At 33.5% G+C, this 12,074-nt stretch overlaps 1 protein-coding gene across 2 annotated transcripts in view; it reads left to right on the top strand.

The window, feature by feature from the left end:
* CSN4 (COP9 signalosome subunit 4) overlaps positions 1–12,074 on the top strand; it is a 134,027-nt gene that overhangs the window by 53,180 nt on the left and 68,773 nt on the right. For both annotated transcript variants that reach the window (XM_090378110.1, XM_090378109.1), the window contains exon 3: positions 9,797–9,948. In XM_090378110.1, coding sequence (XP_090234236.1) covers positions 9,797–9,948 — 152 coding nt within the window. The remainder of the gene's footprint in view (positions 1–9,796; positions 9,949–12,074) is intronic.

Raw genomic sequence — 12,074 nt, 5'->3', positions numbered from 1 at the left:
GTAAACAATAAATAATTTTTATTAGCTTTGCAACATTTATATTTACCATAAATTTTAATAAAATAAATGTATGAAGTTTTACTGATCTGTTGGGTCTTTTCATAGTTCACTGGTGAGCAAAACCTAATATAAGTTATATGTAGCTACCACTCTTAGAGTGCCTTCGTAGCCAGGTGGGAAGGAGCAGCAGTGCGTAGCACACGCTTCTTGATTAGACCGGGGTTCGAGCCCATCACCACCAAATACGGAGGATGCGGAAAGGTCAGGGAATGACCACCGCACATCCCGGAGCAATATGGCCTTAGTTGCTAAATGCTCCTAAAAACCAAATAACAAACCAACCAACAAACCGCTCTTAGGATGTATGACAGTCTTATCTTTTTGATTCAATTTAATTCTAATTCCTTCTATCTTTTTGCAAAAATGCCATTTTTTTTTTTTTTTTCCATATTTTCTTTTTCTCAAAAAAACAAAACTCCATTAAAATTGTAATTTATTAAATTCTTCCAGTTTTTTTTTCTTAATTTCATTAAAGAATGTGGCCTTGTTAAACGGCTGAGAATAGTTTGCCATAATTTTTCAGTTAGCCATAAAAATAAAATAAAGCAATGTTTATTCTACGAGTTTGCATTTTCAGTGCAGTGCATTACATTATGACCTAAGGATATTTCCTCTCTCAATTTAGAAATCAATAAATATTAATAAAAAAACTCAATTTATTAAAAACCAAAATAATTAAATTTTTTTTTTTTTTTTTTTTTTCAAAGAAAATAAATTCTTTTCAGCAATACGAAATTTTTAGAAATCTTCAAGTACCGTGTTAATGGACTAGAAAGGAATAGCGAAAGCTTAAAAAGCGGTACTCACCTTGAAATTAATCTGCGATGGTTTACTTAGGAAGCGTGGTTAATGTTTAAGTTGAATTGTTGAATTGAAAATTAAAAGGGAGGGAAGTAGATAAAAGTTGACTGAGTTAAATAGGCGCAAGGAAATAGAAGTGTACACATCCAATCCTTGGTTGTCATCGAAATAAAGAGAAGAAGGAATGATTAAAAACTATGTAAGTGAATCCGATGAAGCCAATAGTCTTTACGAGGACTTTCGTTAGTTAGAGAACGTCTTCAGTTGGCAATGTGTGGGGAGAGAACGCGCGTGATATTTTAAGAATAAAAAATTATACTCTCGTGATGCCTTTTTTGACATGTGGGAACTTTAATCTCGAGAGGTTCCAAATTGGGGAAAGATTGAAGGGGAGTTTAGAATTTAGAATTTTGAGGTTAGAGTGGTGCTTGTACCATTCAATAACTAGGGCTTCATATTGGAGTATTCTGTAACTGGATTTTAGTTTAATGATTGAAATGGCAGAGTCGATGAGCGGGTTGTGGTTGTGAGTCTGGGCATGAGTTGTAAGTTCTGTGACAGATTGGTTGGACATGAGACTATGAAAATGGTAGTATGCACGGGTATTGGATGTTTTTGATGAGCCAAATTTAGTAGTGGTACTTCCGATATAACATGTGTTGCAGTTTGGTTGACAATTGATGAGGTATATAATATTATTAAGGTCGTTTGTAGGATATTTGTATGAGTCTTTATAGGTGCTGAAGAAGGATCCTAATTTGTTGTAGGTGGAAAAAACAAGGGAGATATCAGTGTTGTTAAATAGGCGTCGGAACTGTCCTGCTAGTTCATTGTGGTAAGGGAGGACTATGCGGATGTTTGTTTTATTTTTGTCTTTGGTTGGGGTGTTAGATTTAATTTTATTTTTAGCGTTAAGGATTGTATTTAAAATAAGTTGGTGGGGGTAACCTCTGGATATAAATTTGTCGGTGATATACTGTATTTCATTGTGAAGGTCAGTGGGTAAGGAACTGTACTTTAGTGCATTGTGAATTTGGTTATATAAAACTGCCTTTTTAGTGTTTAGAGGGTGATGAGAAGCAAAATGTAAGTATTTACCGGTGTTTGTATTTTTCCTGAAAATTTTCGTATTTAATTTTGTGCCTGTTATATAGATAGTAAGATTAAGGAAATTAATCTGATTATTTTGTCCAATTTCAAGGGTGAATTTAAGTCTATCGTGTACAGAGTTAAGTTTTATGAAGAGGTTATCAATAATGGATCTGTTGCCTATTACAAGAATGTCGTCGGCATAGCGCATGTATAGTTTTAGTTCAGGGGGAAAGGGGTGTAGAATTTGGCTTTCAATGGCGGCTAGGTAGATTTCAGATAATGGGGCTGAAATCCCTAGTCCCATTGGTAAGCCAAATATTTGTTGAAAGATTTTTTTGTTGAATCTAAAAAATCTTGCTTCTAATAGAAGGGTGGTGAGTTCAAGGATATGGTCTATAGAAAGGGAGGTACGTTTTGTTAAGGTATCGTCTGTTTCTAAGAATTTGCGTAGGGCTTGTAAAGTAAATGGGATATGGACATTCGTGTAAAGAGAAGTAACGTCATAGGAAGCTAGGATGTCTGTATCGGATATTGTGATATTATTAATTTTTTGAAAAGCTTGATTGGTGTTATTGATCTTGAATGTGGAAAATTTAGTAAGGGGGGTTATGATTTTAACCAGGAAGGAGGATAAATTAGCGAAAGCTGAATTGCTGTATGATACAATTGGTCTTAAAGGGTGGTCAGCTTTGTGTAACTTGATAATCCCAAACATGTGGGGGAGGATGTTATTGCGAATTCCAATTTGCTGTAGTGTGGAAAGGTTGATTTCCTTATTTTGCCTGAGTTTCCTGAGAATTATATCGAGTTTATTTTTGAGTCTTGTGATGTTATGGTTATTAACATTTATGTATGTGTTTGGGTCTGCTAAGATGGATTCTAATTTTTCGGTGTAGATGTCTTTATCTATTATAACGATCGTATCACCTTTATCAGCTTTTTGAATAATAACGTTAGAATTTTTACTGAGTTTGTGTAAATCCATAAGCTGTTGTTTTTTTATATTAGAGCAGGAAGAAAGTTTGGTATTAATAATACTATTTGTTTGGTGCATTAGGCGCCATTTATCGGGATGATGTTCGAGTTTGGACTGGAGTTCAACGATGCAGTCTTTTATAGGGTAATGTTGATTTTTGATGGCAAAATTAAAGCCATATTCCAGGCCAGAAAGTTCAGCGGGTGTAAAGGATTTGGAAGAGAGGTTAACAGTGGTGATTTTTGTGGGGGAACGAGTCGTAAGGGAATTCCATTTTTTATTATGTCTTTGTGTTATTTCTTGGTTGGTAGCATTAATACGTATATTGTTTTTGTTGGTGAACTCGATCCAGGCATGAGGGGTCATTTCTTTTTTAAGGTAAAATCTGAGTTGGTGTATACTATTTAAAAGGCTATATTTTTTGTTATATCTCTTCCTGATTTCTTCACGGATGATCATAATAGATGTGCGGTGTATGATATGGGGATATTTTTTGCAATTATTTTTAGGAAAAATGCGGGCAAATTTAGGGATGATATTGTGGTGGAGGCATTTTTGTAAAAAGGCAATGTGTAACTTATTGGAAAAATATTTGATGAGTATACTGGTTAGTTGAGTTTTTTTATGATTATTAGACATGTCTAAAGGCATCAGAGAGAATAAAGAATGTGAAAAAATTAAAATTGGAGGGACGGTGCAGATAAGGTGTCGGTTATTACCGTTAAAAATATCTTATTAAATTTGACAATACGAAATTTTTAGAAATCTTCAAGTACCGTGTTAATGGACTAGAAAGGAATAGCGAAAGCTTAAAAAGCGGTACTCACCTTGAAATTAATCTGCGATGGTTTACTTAGGAAGCGTGGTTAATGTTTAAGTTGAATTGTTGAATTGAAAATTAAAAGGGAGGGAAGTAGATAAAAGTTGACTGAGTTAAATAGGCGCAAGGAAATAGAAGTGTACACATCCAATCCTTGGTTGTCATCGAAATAAAGAGAAGAAGGAATGATTAAAAACTATGTAAGTGAATCCGATGAAGCCAATAGTCTTTACGAGGACTTTCGTTAGTTAGAGAACGTCTTCAGTTGGCAATGTGTGGGGAGAGAACGCGCGTGATATTTTAAGAATAAAAAATTATACTCTCGTGATGCCTTTTTTGACATGTGGGAACTTTAATCTCGAGAGGTTCCAAATTGGGGAAAGATTGAAGGGGAGTTTAGAATTTCAACAAATCTTTCAACAAATATTTGGCTTACCAATGGGACTAGGGATTTCAGCCCCATTATCTGAAATCTACCTAGCCGCCATTGAAAGCCAAATTCTACACCCCTTTCCCCCTGAACTAAAACTATACATGCGCTATGCCGACGACATTCTTGTAATAGGCAACAGATCCATTATTGATAACCTCTTCATAAAACTTAACTCTGTACACGATAGACTTAAATTCACCCTTGAAATTGGACAAAATAATCAGATTAATTTCCTTAATCTTACTATCTATATAACAGGCACAAAATTAAATACGAAAATTTTCAGGAAAAATACAAACACCGGTAAATACTTACATTTTGCTTCTCATCACCCTCTAAACACTAAAAAGGCAGTTTTATATAACCAAATTCACAATGCACTAAAGTACAGTTCCTTACCCACTGACCTTCACAATGAAATACAGTATATCACCGACAAATTTATATCCAGAGGTTACCCCCACCAACTTATTTTAAATACAATCCTTAACGCTAAAAATAAAATTAAATCTAACACCCCAACCAAAGACAAAAATAAAACAAACATCCGCATAGTCCTCCCTTACCACAATGAACTAGCAGGACAGTTCCGACGCCTATTTAACAACACTGATATCTCCCTTGTTTTTTCCACCTACAACAAATTAGGATCCTTCTTCAGCACCTATAAAGACTCATACAAATATCCTACAAACGACCTTAATAATATTATATACCTCATCAATTGTCAACCAAACTGCAACACATGTTATATCGGAAGTACCACTACTAAATTTGGCTCATCAAAAACATCCAATACCCGTGCATACTACCATTTTCATAGTCTCATGTCCAACCAATCTGTCACAGAACTTACAACTCATGCCCAGACTCACAACCACAACCCGCTCATCGACTCTGCCATTTCAATCATTAAACTAAAATCCAGTTACAGAATACTCCAATATGAAGCCCTAGTTATTGAATGGTACAAGCACCACTCTAACCTCAAAATTCTAAATTCTAAACTCCCCTTCAATCTTTCCCCAATTTGGAACCTCTCGAGATTAAAGTTCCCACATGTCAAAAAAGGCATCACGAGAGTATAATTTTTTATTCTTAAAATATCACGCGCGTTCTCTCCCCACACATTGCCAACTGAAGACGTTCTCTAACTAACGAAAGTCCTCGTAAAGACTATTGGCTTCATCGGATTCACTTACATAGTTTTTAATCATTCCTTCTTCTCTTTATTTCGATGACAACCAAGGATTGGATGTGTACACTTCTATTTCCTTGCGCCTATTTAACTCAGTCAACTTTTATCTACTTCCCTCCCTTTTAATTTTCAATTCAACAATTCAACTTAAACATTAACCACGCTTCCTAAGTAAACCATCGCAGATTAATTTCAAGGTGAGTACCGCTTTTTAAGCTTTCGCTATTCCTTTCTAATTCTTTTCAGCTCCAAACTTGCATTGTTGATGGTGGATAGAAATGCAAGCCAAAACAGTATGCAAGCAGTGGCATCTCTCCTAATTGTTGCTAGCATAGTGGTACGACACCTGACATGTGTAAACTTTCATTTTAGTTTCTGGAAAAATTTTATGAGTTTTTGAATTCTTCTTGGAGCATACCAGTATTTCACCATTTTCTTAATGGATGCAATACTTATTTTATGCATTTTTTTAGTTTTTAATAAAAATTAAATATTTAAAAAATGCTGTGTTGCCTTTTATTTTCAAAAAAAAAAAAATTTAATTCTGTAGAAAATTTTTAAAATGTTATAGGGATAAAATATAAAAATTTAACTATTATCCTCTCCCATTTTCCAATTTAAAAACCGTTAAATGTGTGAAATTTAAAAAACGTGCATGTGCATATATTTCTGCTTATTATATGTATAAATAGTGTTTAAAAAATTGAGTATACATATATTAGATGATATTTGAAAATGAAAGAACTCATTTTCAAGTTCATCCATTTTAAAGTTTTTTTCAAAATTTATTTCAAATTCAGTGTGCGCGAAGCGTGCGAAATCTGAATATTACACACATGGATGTACACACTAGCTCTGTATCCCAGGTGATTATTGCTTTCCTTGTTTATTATTAAAAATAATAATGAAGATTTCAAGTGAATCTTTCAAAAAGACAGTTTATGACTGTTAGAAACCATTTATTCTTCAGTAGTTGCATGACGTTTTTTGACATTTTTAGTCACATGGATGATTATTGTCCTCCAGTTTAAAATTCATTTTTAAGCATGTGGATTTTCTTTCTTTTTTTTTTTTTTTTTTTTTTGTCCCTTTTTAATTTCATAATATATGTATGTTCTTATTGATCTATTCAGAGACATTATAAGGTTCTAAGTTGCTGGAAGAAAAAGATGGCCATAAATAATCATGTAATGTTCAACATTGATATAATATTATTTATATTGAGCATTGATGGTGAATATTCTATCAGTCCATAAATTATTATTTATAGAAGGTTCATCGTGAAATAATCTGATTTTAAATACTAATAGAATATTTATTAGTATTTCATGTATGTCAAACACAGAGTAAAGATATTGGTTTCCATGATATGTGAACTATATATTTTGAAGAAAGACTTCTTTTGAGAAATAATGATATTTTATTACAGTAAATATAGGTTATGTTAGTTTAGTTCATCATCTGTAACTCATTTATCCGCTGTAACAATTGTTTCACTCTCAGTACTAGAATCATCTCCTCTAATTCTTTTTAGAACACAACATGGCAAAACCTACTTAATAGAGCAAACAAGAGCACTGCCCTCTAAATTCTAAGCAAACTGAAATCGTAATTGGGACAGAATAAAATAGCTGTGGAAATCAACAGCAAAATAGAATGCAGCAATGTGAAATGGAGAATATAATTGTAATATGATTAGTTACTTGGATGAATATTATCTTCCATGCCATTTTGCAACAACAGTTGCAGGTGCAATTACTGTTTATTGGCACCAATTTAAAATTCCATTGATGACTCGTGTCATCCATGTGACTACTGAAGGGCTGATAATCATTAGACATGTAGGAGAGTTTTATTAATAAGTTGAACTAGAAACAAACATAATTCTATGCTTTGTAGAAACTGTAGCAATCAAAGTAGAACAAATCTGGTTGGGCTGTACTTTCTGAGTGCACTTATGCTATAACTAGAAAAACAACAAATAAAAATTCAAAACCCATACCAAATAAAATTTTTTCTATATTTAGAAAGGTACAGCAAATCGCAGGTTTTTATTTTCAGCTGACAATTAATGCGGGCTCATTTTTGAGTTGAACCTCACAGATATAGACCAACACTGCAAGGTTAACTGAAATATAATTATATTTAGAAAAAAATTAATCTGATAATGCTATTCAGAGGACAAGTTTTTTCCACCTAAATTTAAACTTTAATTTTGAAGGGAAAAAGTTTCTAGTACTTCTCAGTATCATTGAAGGTAAAGAATCAGATATTTTGCTGATCAGTTCTGTCAATTTCACTGCAAGAACCTAAAAGACACTTATGAAAGAAAAAAAATTGATGTACAGTGGTCCTTGATCAGGGAACTGACAAGTGCATTCATCTGTACTGACAAGTGTATGGACTTCCCACACCATTTAAGTGGTTTTGAAACAGAAGGGGTAGAGAAGTAGAGGAGGTTGAGCTGTAGAGAAGCAGTCATCACTTGATGTGACTGAGCCCACTAAGTTTAGAAATCTCATGTGGAATGCATACACTAGATTGTGATCAGGTGAAAATTAAAACAAAGTAATATGGAAATTAAGCTGAATCAATCAGTAAAAATAATAGAGGCAATAAACTAAGATTGTATCACGAGATGTGACCCAACTGTAGTTTAGTGCTTTGTTGCAAAAGGGATATTATGGACACAATTGCTATTATTAAGGGATATTATGGGCAAAGAAAACAGAATGAAACTCCTTTACTATATATAAGTAGAATTTTGGTGAGAGCAAGAGGAAAAGAAGAGAAATGAGGACAAGAGTTAAAAAGCATGAGATAAGGAAAGATTTTGGATGGTGAGTGCAGGCTGCAGGAGGTAAATATGGTGGAAGTTTTAGTGCAGTGGTCAGCTATCGACTGGTTTTGATCAGACGTCCAAGGCAAAAAAACATGATGAAATTCTGAAGATTAATTCATGTAGGAAACTTCATGTGGTGCAGCACATTAATTATATTAATGTGTAATTAAGTATATTATTGTAAATTTATATTAATATTAGGATTCGATTCCACCTTGGTTAAGCTAAGCGCCCACAGTCTGGTTAAGCTAAAAGCCCAAGTCTGTGAAATAAGTTTCAGAAATACAAAGTTTAATAATAGCAGGAATAAAATAATCCGGATTGAAAGATATACCAATGTCATTGGAGTAAATAAAGATGATCTGATGATCTTATGTCAAAGAAAGCAGCTGCAGAAAATCTTGTCAGCCAAGGAACCTATAACATGGAGATAACCTATAACAGAACTGGCAAACTTGAATAGAAATGTGTCATATTGGTCATAGTGTTTATGCAAGCAAGTATAAAAGCTGAAGTAAGTGTTTCCCAATTTTATTTAAAAAACCAGATCCTTTATAGCCAAGACATGGAGAACATTAGAACTGGAGGATATTAAAATTGCGTTTACAAATGATACGTGTAACTGTATATCTGAAATTTTGCATGCATAAGTTTGTTCAAGAAAAATAAATGAGAAAAGGGACTGTAGGTTTAAGAACAAAGCCATACTTGATTGTACGTTGAAGTTCAGGGGCCTGGTTAGTTATTGTTTATAATGGTACAGCATATTAATTATAATAATGTGTAATTAAGTATATTAATTATTATTAATATCTTAATATGATGATACAAGTATACTGTGATAGGCATTGCCATTATTTATGTATGCATATAAATCTAATTATGTGTAGAAATAAAGATTGTGCAGATTTTGAGTGATAAGAAAATTGTATGGGACTGTCAGGAAACTTTTTTTTTTTTTTTTTTTTTTTTAATAATTGTTTATATTATATATATATTTTTTTATTAATACATTAATATTGATGAGTTATGGCTCAACAGAGAGAGTAATATGTGTCAACTAATGTAGAATTGTAAAAAAAAAAAAAAAAAAAGAGAGAAGAGAGATTTTAAATTGAAACATGGTATAATTTATGTAATGGATGCATAAATTGGCCACATGTATATATTCAATTCTTTTTTGTTAATTCTTTTCTTTTAAATTTTTTTGGTACCTTAATAAAATAGGAAACCACAAAACCATATGAACTGGCACACTTCCCAGTGCTCTAAAAAATTTCCCAACATTCAACCAACCCTACTTACTACATTGGTTCATAAATAAGATAGATGATTATAAATGGCAGTGGCCATTTATAATCACCTGTTTTCTACTACTTAACTATCCCTTTTCACAGTATTAGTAACTTTCCACTAATGCCACGTTGCTCCAGTTTATACAATTTCTGTATGCGGAACTGTGTCAAAAAATTCTCATCAGTTAATGTCAGGATTATTCTTTACATTCAATCCTTCTGTGAGAATCTCATTAATGTATGGGTGGGTGTGAGTGAATTCTACTTATTTCTTTTCAGTTGTTAATGAAAACGTGAGTCTAGTAATCTCTAGGCAGCTGCTCACAGATGTCGGAAGCCATTTAGCTCACCTCCGAGATGACATATCCAGACTTGTTTCGCATTTTACTCTGGAAAGAGTTCAGCCACGAGTGGTATCATTTGAAGAACAGGTAAGAAACTAATTATAGAACTTATAATGTTGCCATTCCTAATTAACACCATGTATTTGCTGATACAGCTGGGTTTTTTTTATTTTTTTTCTTTGTTGTTGGCGCATCGGCTTCTGTGGTCATAATGCACCTCCCAGTTTTTGCAGTTCTCTGATCCAAGCACGAGGCGGGATTCGAACCCGCAACCTTTGGGTTGCCCGGCAGGCACGTTACCCACTGGGATACAGCTGTTAATTAGGAATTGGGCACAGCAGTTACAGATGGTGAAACCATCCTCTAGGTATAAGGGTTAGTGGTATTTTAAAACTGTCCAGGCCATAAGATAGCAAAATGGCTGATAAGATGCTCAGTCACTTCCAAAGTTTTTCATTCCTCATCAGTACATAATACATCGGTATCAACATACTTGAAATAAGTCGGCTTTGAACAGACTTGCTGATGAGCTTGTAAGTAATTTTAGTGTTTACTGTTATTGTTCTATTCTGATAGTTCTGAATATTATTCTGAAATTTTTGATTAGCTTCAATTCATCATCATCTTCAGCCATTGTTAATCCACTGCAGGATGAAGTCCTCAATATGGTTCCATCAACTGCAATCTTATGCTTTCTGTTGCCATTGTACACCAACAAATTTCACAATTTGATCTATCCACCTCATCTTTGGTCTCTTTCTTGCTCATTTAGAGTCAAGTGGTGTCCGTTTCAAAAAGAAACTTAGTTTCTATTATTACTCTCTTAATTATGTTGTCACAGTAACCTTTTTGGAAGTGGGGCAGTTGCCTGTGATTCTGCTTAATTCTTTATGGTGATATATCTTTTGTAAATTTTTTTGTTCTTAAAATGAGTAACCTAATGTTGCAGACTTATTATTATTATTAGTGGCATATGATGCCAACTTATAAAGCATCAGCCAAAAAAAAAAAAAAAAAACCCACCCCTCCAATAATTTGTCTAGTTTTTTCGTGAATTTATTTATTGTATTTACTTTATTACTTTCCCAATGATCCCATATTATCCATGTTCATAACGTAAATGACGAATTTGCATAAAGGGTAATCGTGGTGATCACAAACAATGTTACAACATCCAGTGGAGGCAAATCAGTAGGATATGTTGGATATATAAATCCATTTGAAGTGGCCATAGTTGTTATCCGTCCCTCTTTTAATGAAGTATGACATCTATTACACATCATGAAAGTACTCACTTCTTGTAAATGAAAATTAATTTTGAAGTAATTCATATGAAGTTGGAAATGGTTTCACATCTAATTGAAACCATAAAGAATCACAAACATTGCAACTAAATCCAAATGGGTTTTTGTACACTAGTTTTTCAAACTCAGTCAGCTCGTGTAGACACTATAGAGATGTAATCAGGAATCTCATTAATAGCCATTTCTAATTTCGCTTTTTTATGTGCACAATATTCCTTCATTTGTTCTGCTGGAGTTTTAGATTCCTGATAAGTATCAGGCATAGTAAAACTCTGTGGTTGAATTTCATTATCATTCAGAATAGTTTTAATTTCTAATTTCCTTTTCTTTCGTTCACGATATTCCTTCATTTTTTCAGGAGAGTTTTATTTTGGTTGCAGTTTGAGAATTCACAGGCATAACAAAACACTCATTGAATTTCAGCTGGATTCACATTTCTGTCCAACTTTCTTTTCTTTTACGATATTTCTTTAAACACTGGGCTGTAGATTTTGGCACAGTCACTCCCGTATTGATCATTATGCTGATATAACAGTATAACATAGCGCGTCATTGCACTTGTTGCATCACTGCAGCAACAAGTACAACACATTTGCATTGGGTTTCGTGATGATTTCTAGGTACTGTAAAGCTTTTTCCAAATAACGCCAGAAAAACGCTTTTTAACAAAAGACAAGTGCAAGGAATAAATTTGATAAAGCATTTTAGAACTTTAAACAAAACATAACAATGGAATTTTTGGCAATGAATTATATGTTTAGTAAAAAAAATGTTTCCAACAACTTCCTAATTCACTTTCTAATTCATTTCACAAATATACGAGGCGCCTCCATAGCCAGGTGGGAAGGAGCAGCAGTGCCTAGAACACGCTTCTTGATTAGACCGGGGTTCGAGCCCGTCACCACCAAA

The sequence above is a fragment of the Mastigoproctus giganteus genome, chromosome 7 (assembly GCF_048544385.1).
Source record: "Mastigoproctus giganteus isolate SK-2022 chromosome 7, ASM4854438v1, whole genome shotgun sequence".
Classification (NCBI taxonomy): domain Eukaryota; kingdom Metazoa; phylum Arthropoda; class Arachnida; order Uropygi; family Thelyphonidae; genus Mastigoproctus; species Mastigoproctus giganteus.
Note: the sequence above shows the minus strand (reverse complement) of the source record. Positions and strands in the feature narration are given on the sequence as shown.